Source organism: Gossypium hirsutum, chromosome D06, assembly GCF_007990345.1.
Source record: "Gossypium hirsutum isolate 1008001.06 chromosome D06, Gossypium_hirsutum_v2.1, whole genome shotgun sequence".
In the NCBI taxonomy this organism is placed as follows: domain Eukaryota; kingdom Viridiplantae; phylum Streptophyta; class Magnoliopsida; order Malvales; family Malvaceae; genus Gossypium; species Gossypium hirsutum.
In genome coordinates, this window is record NC_053442.1 from 52,902,998 (window position 1) to 52,921,126 (window position 18,129).

The 18,129-nt window shown below is 34.1% G+C and overlaps 1 protein-coding gene and 1 non-coding gene across 2 annotated transcripts; one reads left to right on the top strand and one right to left on the bottom strand.

Annotated features, from left to right (window-relative positions):
- Window positions 1–11,485: 11,485 nt before the first annotated feature.
- Window positions 11,486–16,847, bottom strand: LOC107901863 (exocyst complex component EXO84C). Its single transcript, XM_016828020.2, has 7 exons — window positions 16,551–16,847; window positions 15,923–16,017; window positions 14,790–15,804; window positions 13,267–13,776; window positions 12,590–12,778; window positions 12,224–12,354; window positions 11,486–12,139 (listed from the first exon to the last, which is right to left on the bottom strand). The coding sequence occupies exons 1-7, from the start codon at window positions 16,647–16,649 to the stop codon at window positions 11,896–11,898; spliced, it is 2,283 nt and encodes a 760-aa protein (XP_016683509.1). The 5' UTR covers window positions 16,650–16,847; the 3' UTR covers window positions 11,486–11,895.
- Window positions 16,848–16,950: 103 nt separating this feature from the next.
- TRNAK-UUU (transfer RNA lysine (anticodon UUU)) lies at window positions 16,951–17,023 on the top strand. Its single transcript has one exon. It is a non-coding gene; the product is annotated as a tRNA-Lys (tRNA).
- The last annotated feature ends 1,106 nt before the right edge of the window (window positions 17,024–18,129 follow it).

Consider the following 18,129-nt stretch of genomic DNA (forward strand, 5'->3'; position numbering starts at 1 on the left):
TAGACAATCGTCGCGACCTGGTAGAAATTGAGATGTTCACTACATGTTGAGAGGATTGAATCTAAAATTTGTCTAAAATTTGTTTCAATTAATCTAATTTGAATTACAAAGTTAGTCTAAAGTTTATTTTTTAAATTGCAAAAAACTCCTAAAATTAATAATTGAAATAGCGAAAAAGTCATTACATAAATACAAAGTTGACAATTTAAATTGTAAAAAATTAAACTCATAAAATTAATAAATAAAATGGCAAAAAAATCATTACATAAATACAAAGTTGATTATTTAAATTGGAAAAAAAACCCATAAAATTAATAACTAAAATGGAAAAAAAAGTTATTGTATAAATATGAAGTTATTTAAATTACAAAACCCCTTAAAATTGATGGTCTGATGGTGTGGATCTGGGGATATATTTTTTTGTGGAGCTCGACGTTCAAGTTGCGGGTGATTGCGACGATCAACGTTCTTTTCATCTGCATCTAGGGGTGTGTGAAACATAGACAAAAAATCATGTCTCGGACACCATCAATGAACTTGAGCCGAAAGTAGTGGAGTATGGCGGTGGATACGAGCCAGGGGGAGTAGATACGGGTCGAGAGGAGTGGAGTACGGCGGTGGATACGGGCCAGAAGGAGCGGAGTACTGAGGTGGATATGAGCCGGGATGACTAGAGTACTGAGGTGGTAATGGGTTGAAGATATCAAACTCTAAATGATATATGTGGCCTGACGAGCCCGGGAAATAGTTATCTCCCCACAAATATAGATGATAAGAACTATCCCCAGAGTGTAATTTCGGCTCTGATACATGATGCGGATCTGGAAGGGGTTGCCTAAGTCGTGTCATATGCGGAGGGACTACCATCGACTGCACACCAAACAAAAATGATTTCTCTATCTCAAAGTACCATTGTATGTACTCTAACGAGCGCTGCAAATCCAAAGCACGATCCGACTGAAGTACTCGATCGCCATGATACCACTCCACTATCTGAAAATTGATAATGGGTGCTGATACGAGTCACAAAAGCCCAAATTCTTGAGGGCAAGGCCCAATAAGAAGATTCCAAGCCCAATCAAGAAATCCACCCATACTTAGTTGAAAATCAGGCCAAATTGTCAAAGTGGCCCAAGTTGTAAAGTTTTATTTTTATTTATTTATTTATTTTACTTAGTTTAAATGTTTATCCAAGAGTCCCAAATAAAAGACCCTTGGCCGAATTTCCATATTAAAATAATTAGGAGTTTTTTTTTAGTTTTAGTTTTAGTGTTCTAATTAAATTAGGAAAACATTTGAAAGGCCTATTTATATGGCTTGGCCAGCCACCCTACATTACATTACAATTACATTGAAAATTTCAGATTTGATTTGAGTGAAAATTCTCTTTGAGTTCTTCAAGGATTTTCTCTTGAGTTTTCTTTAGAAGTTGTTTTAACAATCTTTTTGATTGTGGGAGCCATCTTCAACCTTCTTCTTGCCATTGATATTCTTTGGAGGGGAGATTAGAGCCGTTTGAAGGGAGTTGTGAGATCTTTCGAGATTTCAAGGCTTCTTAGGACTTATCTTTTAATTTCTTACTGTCAATTCTTTCTTTATTTCTACTTGTGCTGAATCATTATCTAATCTATTTTCTGTTCTTATTGTGTTTTCAGCCTTTTTCTATCTTAAGGAATCAGCCCAAAATTCCCCAATTTCTAGGGTTTTTCCATACTCTTTTTGGGTGAAATTAGATTGTCGAAATTTGGGGAAAACTATCTTGGTGTTCAATTGGGCAGAATCACAATCTCCTTGAGGGTTTCAAGAACCCTAACACTTATTTCTATTCTCAATTTGATTCTTTGCTGATTTGGGGATTTTATTTCAGATCTGAAAATTCAAAAATCTAATCTTTTAATTTTCTGTTTCGTTTCAGATCTAATTGTTTAGGGTTTTCGTAGGAGTTTCTCGTGACTTGGCAACTCGATCTTGGTCCGCGCGCAACCCCGTATCATTTGGTATCAGATTTTGGGCGTTTTGGGTGTTCTTGGTTGATTTCTAAACTGATCTCTATTTTTTAAATTACAAACAGCAGTTTTACCCAGAAAAATTTTCGAAAAAAATTTATTTGAGTGGGTAAACGTTTTCTGATTGATCTGAAATTTTACATACATATTTTTGGCACTGTTATTGAATATACAAAAATATTTCCCGCAAAAAAATAAGTCGAAAAAGTCAAAAAATTGAAAAAAGACGAAATCCAATAAAAAATTAAAAAAATATTCAGCGGGTTGAATTTGGTGCCCAAATTTTCCAGATCAAAAATTAAATATATAAGGACACTCCAGATTTAATTTCGTGATTTTTGGAGATCGGGAACACCTCGAACGAAGTTGTCAAGTTACTCCGCAGTTTTTCGGGTTTTCTGTTTTCAGCAATTTTTATTGATTCTTAGCTGTAGGTTTTCATTTGTTTACCTTTATTCTTCCTTTACGTTATCTAACACCTTCTTGTTTCTTGTGTTAGTAGGATTTAAACGTGTGCACAACTTCTTCCTCGGTGCAACACGAATCAATTGGTGTCTCGTCAGTTTTTGGCATCCTAGTGCAAATTAGGATTCTTTGGTAGTTTGGTTCACACTCTCTAATTGGTTGATATAAACTCTGATAAAGAACTCACAAGATTGAATTCGACCTCATTGAGAATTTGAATTTTCTTTTTGAGTGATTAATGGTGAGGTTTGCTAACTTTTATTTTTGAGTGTTGAGTGTTTATTTTTTACAGGTTTTGAAGATGTCTAAAGGTGATAATAATGATGCACTTATGAAAGTCCAACAACAGTTAGATGGACATACTGCTGCAATCACACAAATAAATGCTACACTTCAAGCATTGAATACTACTTTGAATGAGGTACGAGTGAATCAAAAACATCAATATCGAGATCCAATTAAGGAAGATAGGGATAACCAACCCCAAAGGCGCGGCCCTCGACGTGTCACTAGAATGGATGATGATTTTCATGATCGTGGACAATCATCTTTGGCAAAACCAAGGAGCGAGCAGCAACGAGAACATCTCTTTCATACTCGCTGCCATGTACAAGGTAAGCTTTGTAGAGTTATTATTGATGGTGAAAGTTGCTCGAACATAGCCAGCACGACGATGGTGGAAAAGCTATGCTTAACCACTACCAAGCATCCACAACCTTATCAACTACAAGGGCTTAGCAACGAAGGCCAATTTAGGGTCACTCAACAAGTGCGCATTGCCTTTTCTATCGGTAAGTATCAAGACGAAGTTGTGTGCGACGTAATGCCTATTCAAGCCTGCCATTTGTTGCTAGGAGAACCATGGCAACTGGATCGAAAAGTCACTCACGATGGTCGTACCAATAGGTATTCTTTCAAGCATCAAGGAAAGAAACTTACCTTAGTGCCGCTCACTCCGGAACAAGTCCATGAGGACCAAATCAAACTGAGAAATTCTGTTAAAACAAGTGAGGAAAAAGAAAAAGAGAATGAAAAAGAGCAAAAAGAGATTGAGAGTGAAAAGGAATGTGAAACAGAAAAGAAAATTGAAAAAGAAGTTGAAGAAATAAGAGAAAATGAGTTAGAAAAAGAAACAAAAGAAAAAGACGAGGAAAGGCTAGTGAGGAATGTTTCCACTAACCAAGATATGAATTTTTCTTGTGTTGCTACTTTTCAGGTTCCCGAAAGATCGAAAGATAACTTTCAACTTCAATACCTCTCAAATGAAAGACGCTTTCATACGATCAACTTAAGCAAAGATGAAATCACACTACATGATCCCGAAGGTAAGCGAGGTAAGGAAATTTTAGAAACCGAGTCCAGTGCAGATTTGAAAATTATTGATAAAACTTTTGGTGACTTAGTTCTTAAAAGATCCCATCATTTTGATCCGATTAATTGTTACTCTTCGATTGTGGTTGATAAAGTCATTACGAAAAGAAGCGTGATTTGTTATTCTCTTGATTTACCTTGTGTAAAATCCTTGAATTTGTCCAAATCTGTTTTGGAGAATAAGGTAACGAAATTTTCCAAATTTGTTTTCAATTTATATTCTTGCCTTAAACAGTTTATGTGGTTGTACATGAAGTTTGAGTTCCATTTGACAAAGGTTAACTCAACAACGGAGATTCGACTACACTATGCCCCCGATGAACGAAGGTTTGTTTTAAATGAAAAAGGTAAAATCGACCCTTATTCTTTTGCTTATCGAGGTAAGATGCTTGAAACCTTTGAAACACTTTTGTACTCCTCGGATAGTGATAAAGATCGTGTTGATGAACACTTAGATCGAAACGTGCTTGACTGTCCTATTTTATTTATTGATGATCTATCTGTTTTGATGGTTGATAAAAAGATTCTTGTTTTTGATAATGCATGTGTGAGTGAATCTATAGACCGTCGATTAATGCATGGTATGATTATGCAACTCTGTGAACCATGTAAATCTTTTCAAATACCTACTTGTGACGATTATGTTTACCATTTGATTTATTACTCGCAATTTATTCATGGTTTGTGGGAACAATGTGAGACGACTGAATGCCTTAAAACATGTCCATCTTTGTTTCAAATATTTGACGAGGCAGTGGTGAGTAAATTAGATTGTTTGCATGGTAATCTGAATCTGTCCATTCACATGCGTTATACCTGTTCTGTTATGCTTATGATTGGACTACAAGCTTGTTTCCGTTGCTATTTACTATCTCATGGCTATTCTTTTCAGTGGACTCAATTGCCATTAGTCCCGTTCGATAGAGGAAAGTCGAGTTCATTTGATTTTTCAGACTCGAGGACGAATCTTTTTGAGGAAGGGGGGAATGATACGAGTCACAAAAGCCCAAATTCTTGAGGGCAAGGCCCAATAAGAAGATTCCAAGCCCAATCAAGAAATCCACCCATACTTAGTTGAAAATCAGGCCAAATTGTCAAAGTGGCCCAAGTTGTAAAGTTTTATTTTTATTTATTTATTTATTTTACTTAGTTTAAATGTTTATCCAAGAGTCCCAAATAAAAGACCCTTGGCCGAATTTCCATATTAAAATAATTAGGAGTTTTTTTTTAGTTTTAGTTTTAGTGTTCTAATTAAATTAGGAAAACATTTGAAAGGCCTATTTATATGGCTTGGCCAGCCACCCTACATTACATTACAATTACATTGAAAATTTCAGATTTGATTTGAGTGAAAATTCTCTTTGAGTTCTTCAAGGATTTTCTCTTGAGTTTTCTTTAGAAGTTGTTTTAACAATCTTTTTGATTGTGGGAGCCATCTTCAACCTTCTTCTTGCCATTGATATTCTTTGGAGGGGAGATTAGAGCCGTTTGAAGGGAGTTGTGAGATCTTTCGAGATTTCAAGGCTTCTTAGGACTTATCTTTTAATTTCTTACTGTCAATTCTTTCTTTATTTCTACTTGTGCTGAATCATTATCTAATCTATTTTCTGTTCTTATTGTGTTTTCAGCCTTTTTCTATCTTAAGGAATCAGCCCAAAATTCCCCAATTTCTAGGGTTTTTCCATACTCTTTTTGGGTGAAATTAGATTGTCGAAATTTGGGGAAAACTATCTTGGTGTTCAATTGGGCAGAATCACAATCTCCTTGAGGGTTTCAAGAACCCTAACACTTATTTCTATTCTCAATTTGATTCTTTGCTGATTTGGGGATTTTATTTCAGATCTGAAAATTCAAAAATCTAATCTTTTAATTTTCTGTTTCGTTTCAGATCTAATTGTTTAGGGTTTTCGTAGGAGTTTCTCGTGACTTGGCAACTCGATCTTGGTCCGCGCGCAACCCCGTATCAGGTGCACTAATGCACCATAGGTTTGAGTGGATGTAGGCAGACGAGGGAATAACTGCCATAATTTCTAGAATAGAATACGACATCCAAATGAACTGCACAGTTAATAACATTGTTATATTAACGCGGGTCGAGTGTGATAAAATAATAAAATAAAGTTGATATTGGAAAAACTTACCCCCTCTCCAACATGATTCTCGATCATCAGACAGTATATCGGAATCGTGTATGACCTCCCGATACCCAAATTAGTGCTCCATTTACGAAAACAAATTGTTAGAATAATATAATCCGAAAAAAGTCAAGTAATTGTTATAACGAGTAAAAATTCATCACCTATTAACGAGTGGAAAATGGATGCCAATAATGGCATCCGGTAAAGTGCCCACAACTACAGCAATATGAGGCATCCGCCTATGTCCATCACAGAAGGATCTATCGTTCGACAAAGTTCGCGATACAACATGGCTAACACTGCGGACCTCCAACTGTATGAACGAGTGTTATGCAAATTGGATAATAGGGGTAAGTACATCGAGTGGACCCTATTTCCATTTGCATTCGGCATGAGTACACCCCCTATAAGGTGCATAATGTAAGCTCGAACGGCCTGCATCACCTCCCATTCATTGGCAGTACTCGGAAAATACTAAAAATTGGCCTTTAGCCATGAAAACTTCAAACCAGTAAATTTTCCCTCACTTGGTGAGCGTCCAAGTAAGCCATAGCAAAGGACAGCCGGCCTAGAGATTGAACTTACGCCCGTGACCGCATTCCCGTCGATGGGGAACCTGAGCTGTAGTGCAACATCCTCTAGAGTGATGGTGCACTCCCCATACGGCAAATGAAATGTGTGGGTCTCCAGACGCCATCGCTCGACTAAAGCGGAAATCAAGTCGTATTGCAGATCAAAGGTCCGGATCAATGCCATTGATCTGAACCCGACTAACTCCAAGTATGGCATTAAGCATTCATCTGGCAGAAACCTACACTATTAACACGACCTCTAAATGCGCAGTACAAGCCCTGACATTATTAAATTAGCAAAATAGTTAGTACAATATAATTTAATTTCGCAAATAACATGAGTATCAAATAAAAATTTCATTACCATCTTATTAATAGTACTTGATATGTGATTATTATTAATCAAAGAACTCATTTGTTGCAAATCTGCAATTAAAAAAATGAATTCATTTAATTTGTTTCAAAAAATACAATAAATTATTCCAAATTTCAAAAACAGAAAAACATGGTAAATATCTCATAATTTCCCATAATTTACCTACAATAAAAAAATTGTGTTAGTTTACAATAATAATATAATTAAAATAAATATAAACTATCTAAACATAAAAAACATACAAATTAAAAAAATAAAAATAGAAATAGAAACATATCTGATTAGTTTCTTTCAAACAACCTACAAAATTATATAACAACAAATTTAATCAACATTTTAATAATTCAATAAAAATTGTCAAATAAATAAAATTCAAATAAAATTACATTATATAAAAATTACATTAAAAAAATCACAAAACACTAAACTAAACACTAACAATTTATATAACCTAATCATAAATTACTAACAAAATAACTATAAAATTATTATTTTTTAAATACATTACTAAAAAATCACAAAACACATAACTAAACACTAATAATTTATATAACCTAATCATAAATTACTAACAAAATAACTATAAAATTATTTTTTTAAAAAATTACATTACTAAAAAATCACAAAACCCTAAATTAAATACTAATAATTTGTAACCTAATCCCATAAATTACTAACAAAGTAAATAACTATAACATTTTTTAAAAGAAATTACATTACTAAAAAATAAAAAAGCACAAAATACTAACAATTTATAACCTAATCATAAACTACTAACAAAATAACTATAATTTTATTTTTTTTTAAATTTACATTACTAAAAACTCACAAAACACAACAATTTATAATAAATTACTAACAAAATATTTAACAAAATAATTTTACATTACTAAAAACTCACCAAATACTAAACTAAACACAACAATTTATAACATAATCCTAAATTACTAATAAATTAATTTTAAAATAATTATAAACACAATAATTTATAACATAATCCTAAATTACTAACAATTAATTTTAAAGTAATTATAAAAAAAATTACATTCATAAAAAATATTAAACCAAAACCATAAACACTAAACATAAACAATTTATAAATAATAATTAATAACAAAAAATTTCACAACATCTTAATTGAACATCTTAATTAAAGTCTTTCTTCTTCTTCTTCTTCTTCTTCTTCTTCTTCTTTTCTTCTCCTTTCTCTCCTTTCTTTCTCTCTTTTCTTCCCTTCACCGATGCTTGGGCAACCATGCTTATAAAGTCCCCCATTTCAATTTTTTTTTCCCTTTTGAAGGGACTAAACATTGCCTGGTAGTGTGTTCTGTGTAGGGGCAGAGGGGCAGAAGGGTTGTTGTGCGCAGGGGGCTGAGGGGGCTGAAACGCTAGGGCAGTGGCACCTACTTGGCAGGCACGACCAGTGCCGCCTATTTGACAGGCACGACTGGTGCCGCCAGTCCAGGTGGTGTCACACGCGGGTATTTTTAACCCGTATTTTATCTCGTTGACTGTATTTTGACTCGGTATATATATAAATATTTTTTATAAAATAAAATAATAATATTTTTTAAAAGTAAAAATATATTATTAAAAAAGTGGTGGCACCTATGAGAAAAGCTCCACCCAACAAAACATGCTAGTTTGATAAATAATCCTGCTGACAACCCATTTCAGTGTTTAATTTTTTATATTATTTAAGTAAATTAAACTCAATTGGTTTTTGATCAAGTTCATCATTATTTGAATTTGAATCTACATCGTTAAGATTATCAAGATCTCATTCTTCTATGTACTTTATGAAGTATAGATCATCTCAATTCCACCTATGATTTAAGTTAATAAATATTCAACATGCTAGTACGATCCAACCTTTTTTTTATGCTATACTAAGGTGATGTTAATATAAGAAATATTTTTTAGAACAACAAATGTATTCTCAATCACATTTTGAAACATTTGTCTTAAATTAAAGAGTTCGCAAGCTATCTCTGGTGCTTGTGACTGACATCATTCTCTCAAATGGTATCATACCCCACGGTATGGTGCAAGAAAACATTTTCTATTTACATATTAGCATCGACCTTATAATATTTGGTTTTACGGTCCAAATAGTCTATAGCTTAAATTATAAAAAAAACTTAATTTAGAGAATAACTTAGGTTAAATATTTTTTATAATACATAAAATAAATATAAATTCTATAATATATAACTTTTATAAATAAAAAAAAAGTTTTATAAGTTGTCCAAAACTTCCATAACACTTCTTATAAATAAAATATTTTTTTGTCATAACTTTATAAATTTGTTTTTTTTATAAATAAGTTATGATAATAAAAAAACCTATAACATTTTTTTGAATAAGTATATTATTAGCATGGACATATAAATAAGTTATGTCCATATTTGGTCATAACGTTTTATAAATAAATATATTAAACACTTTTATTACATATAAAAAAATTTATAATAATCTTTTCCCATAACTTAGAAAAGTTTTAGGATTTAAATAAGATAATTTTTATTATAACTTTATAAAATACATAAATTATTTTTATAATATACTTTTTTAGGATTTATAATATAAGAATTTTTTTGGATATAATCATGTCAAACACTCATTCGTGTTCATGCTTATAATATAATTTTTATAAGTTTTATAAAAATAAATTTTTTTAATTAGATTTGTACTTATGTAATTACTCTAATTCTCACCCATTGGAAAATGTAATTGAGTGCTTTGATTACAACCAATTCGATGAGACCCACCAATTATAATGGTTACCCAAACATGCCACTTTTGTATAATTACAAGCAATTACACCCAAATCTAATTACTAAGTGGTTTTCTAAACACCACCTAATAATTTTTAACACCATTGAATTCAACATTAAACTCTTGATTTTCCAATTTCCAATTCTATGACTATTCAAAGTTTAGAAATACTTTTGATCAGGATTGACATTAGAGGTGCTCATGGGCCAGGCGACCCGGCCCGGCCCGGCCCGACGGCCGGCCCAAAATATGGGAGGGTTTGGGTAAAAATATAGGCCCGAAATATGGGCTTGGGCAAAAAAAAGAGGCCCGTTTAGAAAACGGGCCGGGCCTCGGGCACCACTTTTTTGGCCCGGGCCCGGCCCGGCCCGGCCCGATTTAATAAATATATTTATTTTTTTTAATTTTAAAATATTTTTTACATACTTTTTTATTTTTTTTAAATTTTAAAATATTTTTAAAATACTTTTTTTAATTTTTTTTAATTTTAAAATATTTTTAAAATACTTTTTTTAATTTTTTTTTAATTTTAAAATATTTTTAAAATACTTTTTTTAATTTTTTAAAATTTTTAAAATAAAAATGGGCCGTGCCAGGCTAGGCCCGGGCTTATGATTTTTTTTCCCGGGCCGGGCCTGGGCAAAATCTTAGGCCCATATTTCGGGCCGGGCTGGGCCCGGGCCTAAGACCCGGGCCGAATTTTTTATGGGCCCGGCCCGGCCCGGCCCATGAGCACCTCAAATTGACATGGACATTATTGGTAAAATAGGAAGACATAAGTTTGAGTGTGTTGAAGCGCATTATTCTCTTATTTATAAGTTGATGAGGGACTATGCCTAATTGTAGGTATTGTATCATCCAAAAATTTCTAAAAATTTCGAAGCCTTCATTATAGGAGTTGAATTTGTTGCTTGTAGTCTAAGAAAGCATCAAAGTTCAAGCAATTCAAGGACTTTAATTCCTCTTTCTATTTCATATTTCCATTTATCTATATTTTTCTACTTAGTCCATTGAGTTTTTAATTCCAAAAATTTCCAGGTTTATTAAGGGATTGTCGCAGCCTCATCCTTTTGGATTTTGAATTGGGTTCATTCTTTTGAACTCAGATTGGGGTACTGGAGTCTGTGGGGTGAGATGTTTAGATCTTGGGAGGTAGTAAATGTGATTTGGTCTCAAGACCTAATACAGCTCTTTTCCTAGAATTCAGTAAGGAATTTGTTGGAGGATGAAAGATATTGGATAGACAAAGCTTAGGAGAAGATATCAGTAGTAGATTGGTATGGCAGTTTGAGTGTAACAAGCAATTGTGTGTCAAATCCGCATAACAGTCTCTCTGGAATCACAAATATAAGACTGGGGTATTGCAACGGCTAGGTGGAAGCTGAAATTGTGGTTTAAACTCATAATTGTCTTCCAAGTTGAGGAAGAGGTCCATCAACGCAAAGGATACTTGTCCCATGTGCAAAGCTATATGGTTTAGGAATACTGTTTTTATCTCTTCAATCCTGACTCCATGCATTTTTCAGTGGCTCTAACTCAATGACCGAAGCAAAAAGCGTTGTATACTCTATTTTCCTGTGGACGCTTGTCTTTAATAAATCTACACCTATCCAATGTAATGATGGTTTGCAAATATATTAATAAAATACAGTAACCGATTCATGCAACTATTTCCTGTTTAGTTCACCCATTTTTTACTAGCTTTCACAAGATCTAATTATATACCATTAGCCACAGCTTCCAATACACTTGATTAAAGGAATTTAAAAAAAAAATTGATAACAATGATTAATTCTATCTCTGAAGAAGTAAACGATTGATCACAAAATATGCTCTATTCTCATGAGTAGAGATCAATCTTCCAACACATGATTAAGAGACAATGAACAATCATCACCCCACGCCTTTAAACCATTATCAACCTGACTAATAATTTGGCAAATATTCAACAAAATGGCTTCTCTAGCTGAATGAATTCCATATCTTGAATATCTAAATCTCTTTTGACAACAATTTCATACAACATACAACATACTGCCACATCTGTGAATAAATCCTAGAATACCGTCCACTTCTAAGCAACGGTGCCCGTATTTGCAGGTTCAAAATCTTGATAAGTAAAGATCCATCGAGTAGCAGACTCTGGGAATGGGATGAGAACTGTGTTCAGGCAACTAGAACACGAACAGTTAGCTCTCTTGATCAGTAAAAGTAGGGCTCTCGAGTTCAGCCATGCTTGCAGAAGCAAATGATTCAAAAGATTCTACCGAAGATAGGGAAGAAGCAGTGTCATCAGAATCCGAGATGATTTCGTCGTGCAGAATAATGTGGTCATCATCAATTTCAGATGTATCTGAGCCAGATGCTCCCATTAGAAGCTTGTTTATTGCGGATTTTGCAGTTTCAACAAACCATTCATCCACAGGGAGTGCACTGACAAGATAAAGGCATTTTTAGTTGCTAGAAGAAAAGTGAAAGTTAGACCCGGAAATCAGACTATCTGGGAAGGATGAATACCTTTCAACATCTCTGGCAGTGAAGGTTCTGATTGCACGAGCAGTAATTGCTGATGCAATCTGGTGTACATGCCGAGATGGGTAACCCGCAAATCGAGCTATTTCAACAGTGAAGTGCATATCAAGGATTAACTGCCAAAACAAAAGTGGCAGCATTATGGCCATATAAATTTTAGTGCATAAATCATGCACTGAGGTCTAGAACAGAACAGATGAAAAACCTTAAAGAACACATACTTGGCTTCATTTTTCACTTTAACAAAATATTAAGATTGGCAAAGAGAGACTTAAATTAAGAATTAACAGCTATCTTTAAAAAGTATAGTCAAAAGGTTATGGAAAAAGTTGTCATGGAAAGTAACCAAACCTGTTGCAATCCAAGTGGCTGAAGCGGAGTAGATTTATCCTCAAACACGCCCCAGAAATCCTGCTCATTGGACAACCACATTAGAACAGTCTCTGTCAGTCTCGCAAGCAAAATTTTTTGAAGTTTCTCTTTTCCGAGTAGCACATCTCCAGCCACAGTTGCTAACTGCTGTAGCTTCGCAAATAATGCCTACAATAATGAAACAAAAACTTAGAATTAGTAAGAGATGTTTTCAGTCAAGAAATGTGTAACATCTCCAAATTTTGCATGGGTGAATGACAGATAAGTCGTCACATGCCAATACACACACATATTACATTGTATACAATTTACTTTGTAATGCACAGAAAGCAAAAAGAGAGCTTGCAATTTAATTCCCACTCACACACCAAAAGAGATTAATAGATTACCACCATTGAAGAAACCATTAGATAAATGAAACAAAACAAACCATACTGTTAACATATAACCAGATAAAAAAATCATTAAGAAAGGAGGGAAGATTATTAATAAGCATTATGGAAATCCTTTGTTTACCTAAAGATATATTGACAATCCAAATTCTAAAGACAAACAAAGAATGAGCTTAAAATGGAAGCCAAAGAAACTCTCCCCCTGTGTATCACCTAAAGACAATGGAAGAACACTTTGGCAGAAAGGGAAATTAGTGTGATTACCTGAAATGGCAAAGAAGGCAGAGTGTCCCATTGTGAATCTTCTCCATCTCCACCCAAATATATTTGTGCATTTAATCGTGTTTTACCTTCTATTGAATAGATGAAACTCAAAACATATTGCCTGCAGAAGTGATCTCTGAGCTTGTCAAAAGAGTACTGGAGCTGACGCCTCCAGTCTTTTAATTCGGTAGTTGTACTTGCATTAGGAACAATGTTTTCGTTTCCTGGTTCCTGGTTTTCATTCTTTGGACTCCAAATTTTAACCACCATACTTGGTAACAGTTCATCCATAATTGTAAATGCTATCCCCAGAATAGCTAGTTGCTCAGAATCTGTTTCAGCTCTAAAAGGTATTGTCTCTTTCAGCTCAGTCAAACTGTCATCATCAGAAGGGCCAGGCAGTGCTCTAATTAGAGCATCCATATACTTGTCAAATAGCTGTGAAATTCTAGGTAGTACGTTTCCACCAAAATGCAAAACAACTAGTGGCGTAAGCTGCTCCAGAATATCCTGTTGATGACAATTTAACTTCAGCATTGTATCACTCAAAATCATTTGAGTAGCAAGAGAAAAGTAACTTATTGTTTCCATTTCTCAAGACAGAAAAGCATAGTATTCACTTTAAATTTATCGCATGCACAAAGAAATTTATGACTACAACCAACAATTTTAAAATTCAAAAACATTCCATGTACTAATTAGTCTTATATGCTGATAAATCCAGGCATAATTGCATCTTCATGCATAAATAGATAAGTACATGTGCACCTCCATGCAGCAATGCAAGTATGTTTATGTGCTGCAAATTCAATCAACTTACACTAAGTAAGAACTACTGCTCGAGAAGTGCAATGCCATACAGGTCTTCCTTTAGAATTCAATTGAAGTACATCTAATATAGTCAGACTAAGTGACCACCAAAGCTAAAACCACAGAAACATTAAATTATCACGCTATTAAATATTTGTTTAGCATTTTCATACAAACTAGCATATAGAAACACACACAAGTTTTTCTATGATGTAAATGTACCATCGTGTGCATATATTTTGCAGCTACCATTTGGGTTTTTCAATATAATTTCCATATGCTAATAAAAGGCTAAGGGTTGATACTTAGTTAATTAAACAAAATCAATACACACAAACAATAAAAAAGAAAACATGAATACAAAGGTTAAGCAAAGGCATAATACCATGCAACCATCTGAAAATTAATTCTAGAATCTCATATTGAGATGCTTCTCTTGTACTTATCTTACAACATAACCACTGAGGCACAGAACACTTCCTCAATGTGATTTAAATAAACAAAGAACTATAGATCACTTCTTCAAAATCCTAAATTCAATCATATTCTACAAATATTTTCCCTATTTTTCAGCATCTATCACTAGAAGAGTATCACTTTTCGGTCATAGTACCTAGTTTCTTAAAACTTTTAAATCAATTAGGGCATTTATGGTGTTAGAGGTGCGAAGAGCAAAATAAATAATTTCAAACAAGGAAAAAGGACTAACTTACTGAAATAATATACAAAAATTTCATTCCACTATCTACTAGCAAGCTGTTTGAAGATGTGGCAAAAGCCGACACAGCAGACACAAAGTGAGGTGACAGAGGCAAGTTCTCATCAACTTCCATGGAGTCAAAAACAGCCTTTCTAGCCCTCCTAAAATTCAACTCCAGAACTTCCTCAAGATACGGACGCAAGAGCACCAGAAGCAACTTCGAGAGTTTCAACCCTTGTGATTCCAGCAATAAGCAGTAGTTAAGGCTGTCCTGAACACAAATGCTAGCTGCACGTAGTGCAGAAATTGTCTCTGAAGGTGGTGCATTTTCCTTCACCAAACGTACAAAAAATTCAATTTCCCACTCTGCCCACTGAACAACTCTATTGGTATAGACAGGATTGTCGCCAAATATCAAACCAGATTCTCTTGTTGTTAATGAGATCATAGAAAAGACAAGCCTGGACAGTGCGGCAGGAAATGTCTTTGGACAGACAGAACATGAAGGAAGAAAACCCTCAATGTTTTTCTGCAGGCGGGAACCACGAGACTTCAGAAGTAATAATTGTGCTGAAGGACCTTTCCCAAGCTTAATTAAACCAGATAATGCCTTCTTTAGTTCATTAGCACTAACTGCAGGTAGTTCAGCAATCTCAGTAAGCTGATCCTCAAGCATTGCCTTCCTTTCTAGAAATGAAGACTTGTAGGAAGATGATTCAGTTGAAGAATCTCCAGAGAAATTTTTCTCTTCAGCCTCTAAAGCCTCCAGTGCTTCTTCAACTTTATGTTCAGCCAAAAGAACATCGATTTTCTCCAGGAATTTTTTCTTGGGGTCATCCATTTCTTCTTGAACATCATCGACCTTAGGGTCTAGTGGTGTGTCATTAGTATCAGCATTTTCCTGGTTCGACTCTTCCAGTTCACGACACACCCCAGTCATTAGATCCTGCACAATAATCCCTTGAGAAGAGATATGCTTTCGTAGCTCAACCAACTCGTGCTCCATTTCAACAACTTCTTCAGACATTCTACAGTTACCATTACAATCAAACTTACTCAACCGAAATAAATAAAACAATAATTAGAAACTTTTCAACTTGATTTTCATTTATCATAAAAAGGTAAATAGGAACAGTTTTATTTGACCTCAAGAAAGCCAAGTATGTTGTGCGCCTATTCCCACATAAGTTTTCCACAGCATCTTTCAAATCCAAAAGCTCACAGCAAAGTTTTCTGATCCCCTGCATTACCAAAATGTCCAAAATTACATATAAAGAATATGCAAGATGTCAAATCAGGAAATCATGGCTGAAACAGGTAAATGCATGCATGCTTGTAAAAGGACGAACTAGGGGCAGGAAAAACAAGGGAAAAATAGTTTTTTTTTTTTCATATTTGTTCCCCATTTTCCCAGTGTTTAATCAATAAAGCATATAAAATAATAGACAGATAAATTATCCATTTTTACTACGCCATCAAATAAATAAGTGATTTTGATAGATTCCACTTAGTGCGAAGAAACCCAAGCAACGAAATCCCTGGGAATACCTTTCTTTCTTACTTCCAACATAGAAAAACAAAGAAAAACAAGCTATAATTTTTCCCTGAAATTTGACTAGAACCCAAATTAAAGTAAAGAAATCCACAGTAAAAGAGAAAGTCGAGGTAGAGAAATGGGGAACAAAGCAGAAGAAAACCGAGAAGTTTGAATCCAAGATCTAAAATGGAAAAACATTTTAACAAAGAGTGGGAAACAATCAAACAAATAGAAGACCTTTTCAGTATGGGATTGGTGAACAGAATCAATCTTGGACTGGGGAGTGATGCTCTCAATGGAAGGGAAGTCATCATCTTCTTCACTGCTCTCCATCATTCGATCAAAGAGTAAAACAGATAGTGTGAATTATTGGTTTTAATGAGAGAGTTTGAGAAGTAGCATCATATCGTTTATCGCGAGGAGGGCGGGCTGACTACGGACCAAACTGCAAAAAGCAACATGTTAATATGCTGTTGCCTTTTGCTGCCACTTTCCAACATGTTTAGTCTTTAATCTCTTTACTTTTCTAACTATATTTTTTATATCGGATATCAAATTAGTTTTTATTCTTTGAAATTGTGAAATTTACCATAATAATATACATTAAGTAAAAATAAATTACTTTTATAGCCAATGAGCCGTCTTAGCTCAGCCGGTAGAGCGCGTGGCTTTTAACCACGTGGTCGTGGGTTCGATTCCCACAGACGGTGAAAATTTTATAATTTTTCAGTTTTCGCTTTTACTTCCTCCACGAGACAGAAAGATTATGCTCGTGTTCCAGTGCAATGCATAAGCATCTTATCTCTGTGCGCCCCCATCATCCCACCCTCCATTTTCCTTTCCGGAAAACTGTATCATCATCACTGCTTGTCCCCGGCAAATTCCTTCACCGTAGCATGATTTCTTTTGGGTAAACTACAGCGTAAGTCACTCAACTATAGGTTTATTTTTTTTTTGGCCACTCAATTAATTAATTGTGATTGTATTTTGATTCTAGGTTAAATACCGTTAAAATTAAAAATTAATATAATAATAAATTTAGTCCTCAAACTTCTATATTTTATATCGATTTAATCATATTTTAAAAAATAATAACCCTCAACCCTCTTCGTCTCTCCTCTGTTGCCATTGCTCCTCTTTCCTGTCTCTAGTTGTATGCTTGGACTGTTACCGCCTATCAGTAACTTTTACGAGTCTATCAACAGCATTCAAGCTCACAAAGAAGGCATACGGTGGAAACATACACCATATAAAAACACATGTTTCTTTCTTAATGATTAGAGAGAAGAATTAGAAGCCTCAGAGGTCTACTGTTTCCCTGATTTTGATGCATTTCAGAAGAATAAAAAATAAATTAAATAAAAATGGCAGAAAAAATATAGATTGAGAGTTGATATATGTTTTTGCTAAGCCAGACTATCATCCCCTTCTCATCTGCATTTTAGGTTCTTTTCTATTTTCGCCATATTGTATTTGTTTCAGCTCTTTTATTTTTCTTTTTTTTAGCTTCGGGTGTTAAAATGATTGGATCTTTATTTGAAGCTAGTTTGATTTCAAAGGAAGGAGAAGAGAGATGAAGTTGATTTTTTTTTTTAAATATTACTCAATTGATAAAATATATAAAAATTGAAGGTTAAATTTAATATTATACTATTTTTTTAATTGTTACGTCACCATCCCATAAAATAGGGCAAAAAATACCATAAAAAGCCATTCTTTTTTAAATTTACGGAAATGGGCCCGGTATATTATTATTTACCAGAATGGGTCATTTTCCCCGAAAGCGCATCCACGTCAGCCGATTTCGCGGGACGTG

Bases quoted from the DNA above. Each gene is read 5' to 3' on its own strand.
- LOC107901863 (XM_016828020.2), bottom strand. From the start codon at position 16,649: ATGATGGAGAGCAGTGAAGAAGATGATGACTTCCCTTCCATTGAGAGC. The intron at 12,355-12,589 runs GTTTGGTTACTT...TTGTTTTGGCAG, and splicing joins AGCCACTTGGATTGCAACAG to TTAATCCTTGATATGCACTT. The intron at 12,140-12,223 runs GTATTCATCCTT...TTATCTTGTCAG, and splicing joins ACTGCCAGAGATGTTGAAAG to TGCACTCCCTGTGGATGAAT.